Source organism: Micrasema longulum, unplaced genomic scaffold (genome assembly GCF_059751315.1).
Source record: "Micrasema longulum isolate JH-2025_06_02 unplaced genomic scaffold, ASM5975131v1 h1tg000402l, whole genome shotgun sequence".
Lineage (NCBI taxonomy): Eukaryota > Metazoa > Arthropoda > Insecta > Trichoptera > Brachycentridae > Micrasema > Micrasema longulum.
In genome coordinates this window covers 712,501-729,425 of record NW_028277602.1, presented here as the reverse complement: position 1 = coordinate 729,425, position 16,925 = coordinate 712,501, and the positions used below count along the sequence as shown (strand labels likewise).

At 30.8% G+C, this 16,925-nt stretch overlaps 1 protein-coding gene across 5 annotated transcripts in view; it reads left to right on the top strand.

Moving 5' to 3' along the window:
* Positions 1 to 16,925, top strand: part of Csk (C-terminal Src kinase) — a 125,427-nt gene that overhangs the window by 92,293 nt on the left and 16,209 nt on the right. For all 5 annotated transcript variants that reach the window (XM_088225931.1, XM_088225935.1, XM_088225932.1 and 2 more), the window contains exons 3-5: positions 13,678 to 13,890; positions 15,440 to 15,538; positions 16,766 to 16,909. In XM_088225931.1, the coding sequence (XP_088082057.1) occupies positions 13,852 to 13,890; positions 15,440 to 15,538; positions 16,766 to 16,909 (282 nt within the window). In that variant the 5' untranslated portion in view covers positions 13,678 to 13,851. The remainder of the gene's footprint in view (positions 1 to 13,677; positions 13,891 to 15,439; positions 15,539 to 16,765; positions 16,910 to 16,925) is intronic.

The following is a 16,925-nucleotide window of genomic DNA, read 5'->3' as shown; positions in this document are numbered from 1 at the left end:
TTTCCGGACTGACACCTGAAGCGAAAGACTGATCACCTCACCATCCATGTAGCAAAAATAATTAAGTTACGCTACAATTGGAGTATCAATTCAGTACCCCATGCACCACTGAAATATTAACGAATCAAGTTTTTCTAAAATTGCTCGGTTAAGGTCTCTACAAAACTTGATAAGCTAGTGCCAATATATAAAAAAAATCCATATAATATTTTTTACAACTATTGAAAATGGAAAAAAAAATCAGTGGCAATATTTTTTACACATATAATAATAAAAATATACTTTTTCTGACCAAACAAGACTTATAATTATTGTCACTGTTGTGTTTACACAGCGAACAAATGTTTTTTTTCCTATTGTCCTTGCTGTTCTGTGCTCCAATTCGAATTATTCTACTGTAAAATTTCGTGTTAATCATGCTTGAATTGTGTTTTATCTATTAATAATAAGCTATATCCAATTTAGCTGTAGTTTACCCAAACTTACCACCTGTAACAAAAAATAAAACAAGGGCATTAAGTACAAAATAAACAATAGGGTAATCATGGTATAAATCATGGTCAAATTATTATACAAATAAATTTCTTCAGTTGTACAGCAAAACAGTCTAATTTTACGCAAAAATCATTGATCCTGATTGTATTTTATTTAATGGATAATAATAAAAAAAAACGCATTTTACAACAGAGATGGAGAACAATTTTAGGAGGGAGAAATTGAAGTCAAGGCTAGGCATTTACGTTTATTGGCTGGTTCGGTTGACTTTAATGAAGTAAAAAAGAAGAAATCACTATTTATGTGGGTAAGATTCATGTGACTTAATTATTTCACCTACTAAGTAATGCCTACAAATACTTATCATTTTTTATACTTCTTCTTGGACTAGTTGGTTTCATCAACAGTATTTTAGTATTTTTAAATGTTTTTTATGTTAACTGATGGAAGAATTTAAGAAATGGGTGTTCAGACACAAGCAAAATATATAAAGTGATATGTTTATACGGTGTGTAAAGTGATCACTTAAGTCAGCCAACGACAGGTCATAATGTTTGTAAATATGCAGACGTCTCATTCATAGTTTTCTACACTCAAAAATGTTCTGTTATAATATAATATATTGCCATATGGCAATATTTTTCGTATGTTTTTTGGCCAATATCATACCGTATATTGATCGATGATTTTCTTAACATTGGATATCGTTAAGAGGATGCACGGTCTGACTTTCTTCATAAAACGTATTCCTGTATTTTCTCCCTGGATTATAGCGTTAGAGCGATGTTTTTTTTACGCACTATGGACATTTAGACATTCATCATTGGCGCGTCCTAATAGTTTTTTTTTCTTTTAAAAAAATAAAAATATCTTTTAAAGGAGCTGGACCATCCAAAAACACTTAAAAGTGCCTAGTTTTATCTGCCCTCTTCGGACATACGGTATACAAATATGATGCTAACTAGACTTTTTTTTTCATCTATTGATATATTTTATATTCCCCTTAATTTATTTTAAAATAAATTAAGATTCATTATTTCTGGCTGTGATACGATCTCACTTATTATTTAATGATGCTCACACTTACACACACCTGAAAACTTACTCCTACACTAATACACATAAACACACATCTACACTTACTCTCATACAAAAACACATAAACACACCCTTTTGTTGTAACACTATTTAATAATATGTATGATTCTTTATTATAAACTTTGCTGGTCTGTCTTTAAACTGTATTTTTTTTTAATGTTACTATATCATTGTCGACTGTTTGTTTCTTTAAAATAAATAATAAATAAATAAATAAATAGAAAAAAGCAAAACGTGCCGACACAAAGAATGTCATATACTTTCTGATGCTGTTTCGTAAATAAAAAACAAAATCTGTTTACTTTTGGAGTAGGGAAAACGGGAAGGCAAGACCTTGATTTTGTTGAATTTAGTTATCAGTCGCACAGTATTCGTGATGCATCATATGTGAGAGAGTGGCGTAAAAAGTATATTCAAATACGTATACATCACACCGCTCTTCCCCGCATATCCCGTTAACTGTTCGTTTGGCAAGTCCACTGAAACTGGCGCAGGCGGTGCTTCGTGTTTAGAAAACATGCAATTTCCTAGTGGAACCAGCTGAAACATCTGACCACAATGCACAACTATGTCTAAATATTCCGATAGTAGCCAATAAGAAGTTGGAGAGTAACTGATGCGGTTTGTGTAAATGTTATGGATATTTATCATTTGAGGTATCCGATCGCGATTCGTCAGATTTTTCGCTCCAAAAGCGTTATTCGATGTTATACGACAGCTAAACGGTTTACTATCTCACGGCATTTTGTGGTCTAATCTGGAAACTGTAGATGTGAGCGTCGAACTGGAATTCCAATCGTCTATGCGCTTTGTAGTTGCAAGACGTGTTAACACGTTTGTTGTACAGCGTCTTAAGGTGATTTTAACGAAAATGGCATTATAAAAATCATTCGACTAACAACAACTAATAATAATATAGTATTGTGAGTCCGAATATTTATACTTCTGTGTCCAGGCGTATAAAGAATTTAGTTTTGTGTGTAAAAAAAAACTCGAATCCTTGAAGACTGTTTTCGACTCGATGGCTACTCTCTGGTAAAAATCTCGAAAAGGGAAATCGAATGGAGATAATTTTGTCTCGTAGAGTAAGTAGTGTTTGGTGCATTTGCAAATGAAGTTTAAGATCGTGGTCCTGGGTTCGATTCCTGAAAACGTCGATTAGAAATATTTTTTAACATGTAATTTTATTTTATTAATGTATACGGCGAATCTGCCTTTTACAAAAAAATATAATACTAACATATTTGGCTTAATATATTTTTATTTTATTTTTAAAAACATAAATTTCCTTATACCCAAGATTTATTTAAAAAAATTAAACATAAAAATTATACAAGATTTATATTTTTAAAAATAACCTAAAAATTATACAGCATCTTCAGTAGAAAGTTTAAACAATTTAAGAATAATGGATAATTAACATAATGTTGTATTTCTAGTGTCCCCGGACTGGCCTCTTGAAACGTAAAACTTTATACTTAACCTTCATGTAACAAATGATCAAGACACAATGAATTTGATGTACCTTCGCAGTGCCCTATGCACCATTAGGTGCGAATAAGGAAATAATTATGATTTTTATTCAAAAGTAAAAGTAAAAAAAAGTAAAACGTGCACTTATAATAATAAGCACCGATAAAATAAAAACTAATGGTTGTATTTAAAAAAAAAATCCAAATATTCTGTAAATGGTGTGCACATTATTGTCGTCAAATAAATAAATAATTATATAACTCAAGTACAAATATTAATATTGTTGATATTCTTTATGTACATATTTTGTGATAAGAGTCGATTGTAAATAGTTTAGTATCAATATAACTGCCTGATTTCAGATTAAAATCAACTTGTTAAAGGTAGTAAAAGCTCGTGTATTTAAGGTAAATCTTTCCTTTAATATCCTTTTTAGCTGCATACAAAATAAACCAATATTATTAAGATTTATTTTTCTCTGTATTTATTTTTCCATATTGTATCTCTTGATCATCATACCACGGTAGGGTAAATAAAGATAGAAGATCGAACTCTGGAATTCAAAATATTCCTGAAAATCGTTAAATACTAAAAGTTTTCGGAGGTTTAACTTGAACTACACTGAATAAATAAGTATTGACAAAATATATTGGTATCGTAAAAAAATCTTAAACATTAATTTCTCCAATAAATAGTGAATAACTGTTTACGTCTTTTTCCACCCGTGTTGATTTGTTTTTTAATTTATTTTTTTTTCAAAATATTTAGACAATAATGTTAAAATTAAAGTTCTGCTGAATTGTAAGCATACAACTCTTCAGCAGGTTCTTATATATTGCTTGGATTGTTTCATACTCAATCTACATTAATAATAATGATATATTTATGTATTTTATATTTGAAGCACTAACTTTATGGTTATTCATTAGTTAGTTTAATTAATGGTTAAAAACAAAGTTATTTTATTTATTTTTCAAATAATAATTTCAATTGAGAAACATGGCATATTATACTAATTTTATATTTTATTATATTATTACAAATTAAAACTATCATTAATACAAAAAACTTTTTTCCATTAGCCATAATTTGAGCTTACGTCTCAATCCTGCAATTAACTCAGTATTCTTAATATCAGTTCAGTGCCGAATAAATCGGCATTTATTGTAAAGCATAGTAGTATTATTATGATCTGTTTGCAAAACAGTAAAAGTAAAAAATATACAAATAAGCAAAATTAAAGTAAAATCTAAGTTTAAGCAAACATATTGGGCACTGTCTATTCTCACTAGGCATAGAAAATACCTGTTCTGATGCAGACAGCATTTTTTTTAAAGTATAAAATAAGTAAATATATATTGTTTGGTAACATGCTACATAATTTGGGTATACTGTATTGCAGTGTCCTTTTGCCATATTATTACAATATCTCGGAACAGCTAGCCCTTCCATACTAGTAAACCTGCGCTGCTATTATGAACGCTCTCGCGGCCGTAGAAAACACTTTTATGAACTTACGATATTACTATGAACTGTATGCAAGGAACATAATATCCAAAGTCCTAAAAAAATATAGCTTTATTGGGCGAAAATTTAAATAGTCTTCTTGAAAGTAATGTATAATTTATTAGATTTTAATGTAGAAATTTTTATTTTTATTGCGACCTTAAGCATTTACGCGACCCAAAACACTTAATTAAGTTAAATTGACCAAACCGTATATTGTAATCATGTACCAATTTGTGTTTATACTCGGAGTGCGATGCATGCTGACAAATGAATTTGTACCAAAGTACTGTTTAGAGTAAAATATTAAATAGATACTTGGGGTGGCGATTATAATTTTGGGTGGATATTATTTGACTGAATCGTTGATCTGTGTTAATTTTTGCGGGGAAATAAAAGATGCGTTGCGCGGAGATGGAAAATGCGGAAAAGAACAGTATGCGGCCAAACAAACTACAGCAAACAAAAATCCTACCTTTAGGAAGACAGGAAAGGGAATCGGGGACAGGAATCCGGATGATATCTCCAAGTCCTGGCTTCTGGGTAGTTTTTATCCTTTTTTGGTGAACACGGCACTTTAACGTTTTCACTTTCAGTTATTTGCAAAATATAAAGATGAATGTGGCGGAGCGGCGGTCAGAAAATGTAAAGATGTTCAGATGCGGGCAGATGATTATAGAACGAGCAGATGCGGGCAGATAAAATTATGAACATGCGGTAGTTGACAAAAATTATCAAGAAGAGAAAAAATGTGTTATTGTTGATGTTGGTTGCTATAGATATGGAAAATTGTTCCCATATCAACCGTAGCTACCCATGGTCATAGAGATGAGGAGAATAACAAATATTGAAAGTTAGGAGATCACAGGATGGGTAGGATAGGTGGACCTTCGTCCACTGGCGGTCCATCCAGCCACAAACCACTCAATCTCATCAACCACTCGCGCAACCAATACTCGTACATATCTTAAAATTCGGTCTATCGTATTATTTTCCACGGTGAATACTGAAAACGTTATATTGACGTGAAATCTAATGCACTGGAACCTCTTTCACACTGGAGGATACGTTCCACACCAGTACCGTGTTAAAAAAGGCCAGATACTAAAGAAAACAATTCGTGATAGGTTTCCTTGTATAAAAATCAATTCGAGATTTCGAAAAAAAAAAATTGTTTATTATTTATTGTAGAGCGATGTAGGGCATTCCAGTAACGAAAAGTATAATTATATTACTACATCGCGTCGTTGTTTATTCAATGTTTAAAAAAAAAAAATTGGACCGTGCTATATTGAAACCGTGTAAAACTATGTTCACTGTCTTGTCACGTGACCTCCTTCAGTAAATTTCCGCTTCATGCACTAAAAAAGGTTTAGTATTTGTTATCGCGGGGGAAGTTGACATTATTAGAATATAAGGCTGGATCTACGATACGGGTATCGTGACTCGCCTCATCATGTATCATAATAATAACCTTTAATAATTTGACTTCCTAATACTCGCACTTAGTTTAAGGGACTCGCATTCAAACGAAATTAATCATAAATAAATACTACGTACCGTCGTTTTTTAGCTGTCCTGGACTATACTTATTTTTTACTTTATGTTTCGTATTGTTGTAATTACTGAAATACCACATTGTAAAACGAGGCTCGCACAGAGACATGCGTATTTTATTGGCCCAAAATTTTTTAATTCTTTTTTACTGATAATATTTCATTAATTCCAAACTTTCAAAATTTTCCTTCTTTTAAAAAACACGCACTATCCTGGATTCAAACTAAAGATATGAACTCTTTTGTTGCCCTTTAATAAAAAGGAATGATTTTAATGTTTTTTTTTTTTTTAATATTTTTATTTCCTTTTTTAATTACTATAAAAAAATACCATATAATCTTTTACAGAATATTTTATTTTATCTTTCTTATGTTACACAAAAATAGTATAACTATCTTTTTATTATAGGAGCAAAAATTCATTAACATTTTCTTGTATACCCACGAACAGGCCATGCCTTTTTGGGATTTTTTTGTTTACTATTTTTACTATTAATATGTATTTCATTGCTATGATGTAATTATCCTTTATTTTTTTAATACTCTGTTTTACCTCTAATTGTAAAAAAACACAAAATTTAAATTAAAAATTAAAAAAAAAAAATTGTTTAAATAGTTGACTAATAATATAAATGAAAAAAATCATATCTTCATAATATGTAAAAGCCTTATCTATGGGCGTAAATAAATCGTTTAATTAGCAGCTTGAAGTTGATGCATGTGCATCCGATTTTGTTTTATCGTGGTCATTTGAACGATTTTTAATCACATTAATTAAAATAGCACTGATCGCTCACCTACTCAGCAACTGTTTCAATAATTCACAAGTCTGTTGGTTAAGAAGTGCTTCCTAGAGTTGAGTTATTATTATTTGTTATTTAAAAGTAATTATAATTCCGAAACAAATATATTCACAGTTTTTTTGTTAACAAAAAAAAAACACATTCAAATATATGAGGCGTTGAAAGCCATAGTAGCTATATGTCACATCATTTTAATCCGAGTATTTAGTTAAATGAAAAAAAGACAATATTAAAGCTGAAAACTAAATAAATCAAAAAATCTGTATGGCTAAATTAAGTTTCACAAAAAAATATCCCAGAGAAACATAACCGCTAAATTTGTATTCTTAATCACTGTATAAAAGAAAGGACCTAACAAACGAAATAAGGAGTTGAGAATTGCTACTTGGATTAAAAAAAACTAATGTTTTAAATGTTTGAAAGCTGTTTTGACGAAAACGGTTTAAATGTCGCTTAAGTTCCTCTGGCTCTAGCGCCTCACACGTAAGTCTCGATAAACCGCTTTTCCCGCAATTAGTCTTTGTGAGCTTAAACATAAGTTCAATACGTATTTTACTCAGAAAGCTACAGAAAACGGAAACAAATGCGGAAAGTGCAAGGTATACAGTAACAAAAATAAAACAATAGTAAGAAAAACTTATTCATATTACGCGTAGTATGCTATACCACCAAAAAACTAATTGTGGTGTGATTATTATAAAAGTTACATGATTTGTTTCGCCCATCAAGTACCTTTTCAATTTTAAACTCGAAGATTTTTTGTAAGGGCTTTTTACATATTATTATTAAGGTGTATTGTATGTGTATGGATTGTGTTTGTCGTGACCAAAGTCGTCTATAATTTTAATATACAATAACTTGAAATTATTTGAAGTTATATTTTCAGCCGAGTACAATAATACACTAGTTTTAGTTTCTCAGTACAGACAGTTACTCGTTGATGTTTATGTTTTGTAAATTTATTGTTTACCGTATTTTCACATAAATTAATGTTGTCACGTTTAAAAGTTTTAATGAGTTAGAGGGGAAAGTTGTTACCGCGATTTGGAGACAGATTTACCGCGCCATTTTACCATGCCTCTTTTAGAAATTTTTACTCACAAAACAAAGATTTGAAGATACAGTAGTCTGTATAGAAATATATATATAATGCGGAATATAAGAAAGTACGGGAATTAAACGTGACTATGTCATTTTGTTTTTCTCTCAAACTGGAGAATTCCCTTCTTCCGAATATCGTCTTCTTGGTACCTAATACCGACTTCTTCATTTCTTTCTTTTTTTGCCAAAGTCATTGGTTGCGAAACTATTCAAAGCGGGTACCCATTTGATAATAGTTTGAGTAAACACCTATCACTCACTGTCACTTTCGCTTAGTGACTCCGCATCAATTATTATTGAACTAATCCTAGTTCTCGTATTCAGTTATTTAATCGATTGGCACTGTTTCTCTTTTTCTTCAAGTCAACGATAATTTTAAGAGTAAAAATAGTTGCATAATAATTAGAGAATAAATACGTATTATAATTAAAGTTAATCAATAATTATAATAGTTTTAAATATATTAATAAAAATATATATTATTAAGTGTCGATTTGTAAAGTATGATCATGTTCTGGATTACTTCCAACGTCTTCATTCCCACGTTTTATTTTTTGCTTCTAATTACTTATTTTTATTGGCCGTAATTTACGTCGTAAACTTGCAATACAATCAATGCACTTAGCATTCATTCGATACAAATCTGAGATTGATGCATTTAAGATACTTATATCGCGTGCATCATCGTCGTTGGCGCTTGAACGCTGAAATCCCACCCCTTTGACACCTTTATGCTTCTTAAATGGTGCTTTATAAATCGTAGTACTTTTTCATAGTGTGTACATACCTGTCTATATTCCATGCACATATTTTTCTTGTAAAAATATTTTATCTTCGTATTTTTTTAATTCATGATAGTAAATTACCGTACACAGGTGGTATTGTGTAATTTCTGTAGAAATACGAAGATTTTGGCTATTTCAGAAGATTGCGTAAATATTTACATTTACATAAGCTAGGTAGTAAAATAAAGTGGCATACACAATCTAGTATGCATAATGTAGTTTTGACCGTTTCATTGTTAAAACTAAAAAATTACCTAGCGTTCTCATTTTCAGGAAGATATCAAATTGTTTATTGTATAAAATCAAATAACATCCTTCTTGAGGATCTATAAGCTTTGAAAGTATATTTCTCGGATAGTCGGAACGCAAAATATTCACAATATACTAATTAGAAATTTTCGTGATATTATTCACAGTTAAGGCATTGAAGCGTATTGGCTCTTTTGTGGATTTTGGTAGTAGCACAGCAATTTATAGTATAGGATTATACTGTTAGACTCAACGTCAAAAAATATGACTTCATGACACATAAGTGGTTGGTAGCTAAAACCTTCTAAAGTATTATTTAGTACACTAAAAAATTCCTACGCTATGATGTAACCTAGAACCTTTTAATAAGATCTCGCGTGTATTTTCGTCGTCTTCCGCGAATAGACCGTAAATAAACTTACAACTGCTGGGGAATACAAATAAAGTTTTTCTATTTTAATAATTCTTGTAGTATCAAAATAGTATACGCACGACCATGAGGACTTTAAGTTTGAATAAATCGCAAGTTCGTCGTGAATAAAACTGTTTTTAAATTTATTTATAAATAGTAGCCAAAATTCGACGTAAATTTTATAAATAATACGTTGACACCTGATCTTATCAATCAACAATATAACTCATTTAAATCAAGTTAAATTCAGCATAAAGCGTTTATCGATCATTTTCACTATTTGGTCAAACATACTATAAAATGTAAAAGCGAATTTTCAGCTATTGTTTTTAAGTATAAAACTAAGCGTATTATGCTCTAGAAAAAAAAGAGAAAATATTAATAGCGATCGAATCTCGAACGCTCTGTTTCAGAGGTCGCGACTCTCTTCGAACCCAATAATACACAGGGCACTGAATTGACACTTAAATCCTTGCTTTAATTGTTTATTAAATAAAGGTCAGATAGTATGTAAATACGGGTCGTTAAGAAACTAAAAAATACATGCTTATGACGCCATTCGATTAACTTAGATCTTATACATACAAATCGCTAGCAAAATATATGAATTTAGTTTGTTTTTCTCAATCTCATTGCTATTCAAACTGAAACTAGTTTTTTAGACTTTCAATCGATTAATATGAGCAGAACACACCACAAACTGCCTGTGAATTTTAATTGTTAAGTAATCTAAACTCTTATAATACCCATTGTTATGTTGATCTATTAATTGCGTAATATATTAATGATTATCGATCTAGCTCATCGAATATGACACAATAAAGACATGATTTTTTGTTGATTGATTGATTTGGTGTTTATTTTGTAGAACTCCATATTTAAACTTATAATATAAGAAATCAAACACTGATTTGAGTCTACTGAACACTTTATTTTATTTTTACAAATATAAAAACAAAAAATTCGTGACAATTGTTTCGCCTTGTTAGGGCATTTTCAAACGAATGTAAAGATCAGATGGATTGAATGTCCATAAGGACATATAAATATATAAATAGCATGATTTTTTTCTCATCCGTACACAGGGCACTGCACTGATCATTATTTTTATAAGAAAAAGGAGAAAAGGTGTAAAAAAATATCTAGTGTATTTTTATTTCTTTTATGTTGACTAAGTCAGGAATCGAACCAACGACCTCCGACTTGGTGAGCGTCTGTGACAATCATAAGGTGTGAACGAAAATGTGTGTTTTTCGCATTTCGTGATAAAAACCTGTTTGAGTAAAACGATGTCGCTTTTCAAGGAAAAAATCTAGGCTCTACAAACCGCCATGAAATATGAATATGACAGGTTTTTTTACGGCGAGCAAAAAATTATCACACATGTTTTGTGAGCTTTGAAACAAATTCTACCGCAGTATTTTAAAGTGAGTTTTTGCTTAGTGTTTTATATTTATTTTATTTACTTATTTTTAATTATTTTGTTTTATTTCTTTTTTGTTATATTTGTACATCATCATCATTACCTTTCCACACCTAATAGTGCATAGGGCACTGCATTGGTACACCAATCGCAGCGTATCTTGATCATATTTTTTTACATTAAGGTGAAAATGCGTACACGAAAATCATTTCCCGCAGTGCGATTCTAAACGCTTTCTAGAGGGGTAAAGAAAGCATTGCTAGCACGTAATCAGTGCGTAAATTACCTGCTAGCAACGCTTACCTGAGCCCCTAAGGAGCGTTCAGAATCGCTCTGTTAATCTTAGTTTTAAATCATGAAAATTTGCATAGGGATGAAAATTTTTTTTGAACCGTATTAGTTATATTTCCGTTTTTGAAGCAGTTTTATACACCATTTGATGTTTAATCATCAGTGTGGCCATTATACGAAGCAAAGTGTCGTCACATTAAACAAATAAAAATCTTTAAATTAATCACTCTCTAGGGGGCAGAGAAGGTTCAGAATATCACCACTGGCGTGTATTGCTTTTGGCTATCCATCACACCACGCCGCAACACACGAGAACAATGTAATATTAACTTTTTATAACGGAATAAAATACAGTAATAATATAGTAATTATTTATTTGTAGGTACTGTATTATTATTGATTGTATTATTATTGATGGTAATTTTAAATAATGAAGCATATTTTAAAGGCCAAGATTAATCATTTAATTTATAAAATAACTAGTGAATTGCAGCTACCTATTATTTCTGTTACAGTTTGACATTGTTTTATTCAATTGAATTAATTATCAATGACTTTATTTTCCATTTGTTTGATTCTCTCCGATCGATATTTCGTGATAAGAACGCTTTGCTTGGCGAATTAGTTTCGTAGAAACTTCTGTCCACAGACGATTATCCACTTCATTCGGCTGAACTAGCCAATAATAATATCCAGTACTCGACACGTGACAGTAATAACCAATGGTTTGTTTGTTTTTTATATTTCTGACTTACGTGAGAAATATCCAAATTCGGGCGCGATTTTTTACTACGTTCAGTAATTTAAGTTTGCGCGAATTCATATTCAGCTCGCGCGTTCTTCTTCAAATATATATTATTTACCCAGAATAAAATCAAGACGCATAAATATATTGAGAACTCAAATAAATTTATTGCCATATACGTACAGTACAAATAAAATACTTTGCATATGAGTATAATATGGATTTCGGTTTGTGTAATATATTATGGTGCTATCTGTCTGTGAAAGAACAGTTCATAATGCTTAAAAAAATAGTTATCTATTGGTTAGTTAAAGTGAAGTTAGAAACTTTTAAAATTAATTCAGTGAAAAACGCAATGCACGTTTTTTTCATTTAAATGAAAAACACAGATTTTTGGTATTTATTTTTTTATTTAGATGTATGATGTAACTAACAACCGTAGGCACAGTCCATTTAAATCTCAAACCTTTTTTAGAACACCTAAAAATGTGATACACCACAAAATATATAATTAATTACAAAAATGTTTTTAGATATCTTGAGTTTATTTTGAAGCACTACTAGTTTCGGAAGACTCAGTACCTTCCATTTACAGGTATTATTATAAAGTGGTCTAAAAACAATGTTTTTTTTAAATCAATTATATATTTTGATTATGTCATTCCACGAAGTTAACGCCGATTCAATCAATAATATAAATATACCACCAGAATTTAGGTATTTATTTTCTAAAATTTATATTAATAATTGGTCTTACGTCACAGGAGTATCGTAATAACATACACTGGTAGATAAGTGTTCTACTCAGCTTTTTCCAATGCAATATGTTTATTATATTAAAAATATCATTTTTGGATTAAATTAACAAGACGTCAATCAACACAAAATATGTGACCTACAAAGGGTTAAACCTTGCCTTAAATGTGCGATGTAAGAATAAGTTTTCATTCAAATCATTTAAATGTGTGTGCTTACACAAGCAAAAATTGTATGTTTACTTGGTCACTGATAGACACTAACACATTGCATAGTCATAGGCTTATTAAACTTTCAAACGCACTGTACATTTAGGTTTAATATAAATGGTATAAAACAACAAAAGGGGGGCTAAAAAAATATATTACTCATAATAAAAAAATATGTATCAATTTTTAATTCACTTTTATTTATATTTTTTTCCAGTGACTGGGTTTCGTCGTGACTGATATCGTCAGATTGGAAACTTTAAAACTATATACATATTTTTATTATTATAATTAAGATGCAATTTCACCAAGAAAAGTCAGTAGTCAAAAACTCAATCAATTAAATTATTATTTTGGATGCACATTTTAAATCCTTTTTGAAATACCTGTTATTTGCCATTTTTCATTAGTTAATTAAGGATTTAATTTGGAAATAAGGTTTTTTAAAATTATTTTTTATTCATTTAACATGTTTAATAAATCACATTTTTTTTATGAAAGGAATTCATAAGGATGACATGAATAAAACGAAAGGAATACCACATTTAATTAATAATTATTATTACGCATTTCCATTATTTTACAATGATTATTTTTATGCCCGGAATTGCTAAAAAGTTACTTGTTAAGTCGTGACAATGTTAGCAAGATCTGCAAATTGGGCAAATGGGGATGGATGTATTGTTACACCACGTCACAAGTAATCTTTATTTATTTCACAATTTTTAATAACGATTTCATAACAATCTCAAATTATGTTCATCTCTTGTTTCAGAGCCGTTAAAATGTGGCTACCAGTTGTGGATTTTCGCTGAGTCCCTTGCCTCCCCCCTCCATCACACCCGCCGCCCCTCGCCCGCCACCCCCGCACCCCCTCGGCCCTCCCCGCCCCTGCAGAAAGGGGTAGCCGGGCAGGGGCTGACCCCTTCGGAGGGGAAACCGAAGAGTTATGAGCAGCCATAACATACAAAATACCACCATAACACAAGTGAGTAATAAAAAATACCTAATTTTGTTTCTTCTTCTCAAACTGTGCTTCATTTTAATTTTTTTTTTTTGTATTCAGACACTGAGCAAAGCCTGTGTTGCATCGATAAATTTAATTTTTGAGATACCAGGACCAATGTTGCAATGGAAAGTTAACTTTTATCTCAAACTTTATGTACAAAGTAAAATTTAATTTTTATGAAAAATAGAATATTTTTTTTTTTTTCTTTAGAAATTCAATTCAATTTCAATTTATTGATGACCGTTTTTCCAAAACTCGACATTCGCTTGAAACATAATTTTTCAGGAGAGTGTTTTCTGTGATTTGCGTCAAATCGCGTGAACAACCTTTGTTTTATAAAATTACACCTTACAACTAAGCCTGAAGGTAATCTAATTTATGTACATATTTTTTATAATTTTCCTTTATATTTTATTAGCAACCATTATAAATTATTGAAATTAGGGATCATACACGATAAAATATCATATTAAAAATTTAAAAAAAGACTGATATTTTTTTAAGCTGGTTTTTAAGGTTTTTTGGTGAGTTTTTTTTTAGGTAATCGATGCGTTTCGGATACTAGCTTTAAATTTTTTTGAATACACTAATCGTCGTGTGTTGCAAATGTCGTGTTTTAAAAATAAAAAAACCATCATCAATTCGAGTTGAAGACACTTTAAATTTTCATACAAATATACATAATTTTGCACATAAATATCTATTTTACTTTATACCGTCTCTATATGTACCGATGAAGATAGCTTTTGTAATCGCGGCCCAGAAATCTCTCTCTTTTGGTAGATAAGACAGATTTCCCTGCAGCAAAAATTAAGTTTAGATAGAGTTAAACTTTTACGAATATTTTCTTCTTTATACTTTACCTTCAGAGTAACTTACATATTGCACCCTCTATTAAATAGTCACAACTATAAAAAAAACCTGATTTTAAGTTAAGTTTAAAGAATAAATTATTGAACATAATTTTAGCTTTTATATTTTATCGCTTGATGGCTTCATGTTTCATTTGAACACGGCCGTTCTCAAACAGTGTCATATTTTACCTGTTTTGACAATAGAGATTTTCTTTGTAAAATATAGTAGCATTTTTTTAAACAAATCCAAACAATGTAAATATATGACACGCCAGCATTGCTTAAACAAGTGAAAATAAAAACTCAATAAAAAAAAAACATGATTTTATGACATGTTGGTTTTGTTTTTAGGCTTTCTTGGAAATTTTGATTTTTTAAATTGTGGCTATATTTTATCAGATGTGCAATATGTTGAACACCAGAATGAAATCGTCTTCAGAGTCTATCAATTCCGCAGCATAACCATTCCTTCACTCTACTTATCCAAACCACTGCGGAAGGATTCTGCATAAATCTCTTTCTTTTGAGTTAGAAGTATCTTTTATGGACTGAAGATTTTCAGTTAGAGCATTGATTGACTGCATGCTTTGTCCATAATATCCAAAAGTATCGTACATAATATAGAAGATTTTAATATAAGGAGTATTGAATAAAAATAAATTCTTCTGTTTCAGCACATGTCTGTGTTGGGTAGTGGAGCGGGGTGCTGGTACCCCTCCCCCCAGCTGCCCCCCACCGCCCCTATACGCCAGAAGAGGCAGCCCACACACCAGGTAATTCATTACATGGTGAAGTCTTTATAAACTGGGTTGGAATTTACATTTTGATAAAAAAACAACCAAAGCTACCTTCAATAATGATTAAGCCGAAAGCTAACCTATAAATATTATTTATTATTAAAACCAAACATGTTATTTTTTTGATAATCGGTAAAATGTAATCACAGCCCATCCTTGATTTTTTTTCAATTCGTTGTTTTGTACAAGATTCTCTAGACAAGACAAAAACTCATTGCAGTTTTAAAATACTTTTTTATTTGTAAATTTCCTTTAGCTAAGAGTCGAATCCTGCCTCTATAAAATCAAAATACAAAGCTTGTCTTTAAAGAAAAGAAAAATAAACAAATTTGAGATGAACAAGTCACTCAGATATCAAAGTAATATCAAATTTCCTTAATTCCGTCATGGTCAAAATAGTTTTGTTTTCAAAGGAATAAAATCTTACAATAATCTCCCCAATGAACTAAAAACTACGAAAACTAGTATTTTATTTTATTTAAATTTTTTTACACCACAACAGGCCAGGAGGCCCAGTTACAGTGGTGAATTACATCACAGAACACCTAGGCTTGAGAAAAATCACATTTAATTTTTGTGTTCTCACCGGGAATCGAACCCGGAACCTTCCGTCTGTCAGTCAAGCATCTTGACCACTACACCACGGAGGCCGCCAAAGAAAAATATATACCATTAAAAAAAAATTTGATCCCGAGTAAAAACAGCATTCTATTTTAATTGGTATTACATTTTCTATTTTTCATTTTACTTCATATAATTTTTTTTTTCATGTAAATTCGAAATTATGTAACTTCAAATGACTAAATAACTATAACAGTCACTCTCCAAGCACAAGAGCTAGTCTCTTTTTTGGAAAGTTACAGTTGTTACACTTACTAAATATATAAAAGTTGATTGTAATAGAAAAAAAAACATGTATTACTTATGTAATGTTAATTAATTTTTTTTAAATATATTAAATGCGCTAAAACTACAAAGCTTATTACAGCGGTCCAGTTTCCTCGAAATAACTTTACCTCCTTTACGTCCTACGCTCGGTTTTAGAGTTGAAAAGCTGCCTCAACAATCGCATAAATTTATAATTTTTCTATTGATATTTTCTATGTTTAAAACACAATGCATTTGATGTACTTGTGTCATCTTGATAGCTGCTAGTGTATATAATAATAATAATAATGCAAGTGGTGTAATTATTCCCTCTAGCCCTTGACAGTCCAACACGTGATGCAGCAGCTCCAGGGTAACCCCGCCCCCGCCCCCACTGTCACCGCCACTTCTGTCCAGCAGCAGCCTTTGTCCCCCAAGGGCCCCAATGGGCCCCACATTGGCGGCCACTTTAATCATCACGTAAGTCCAAAATACA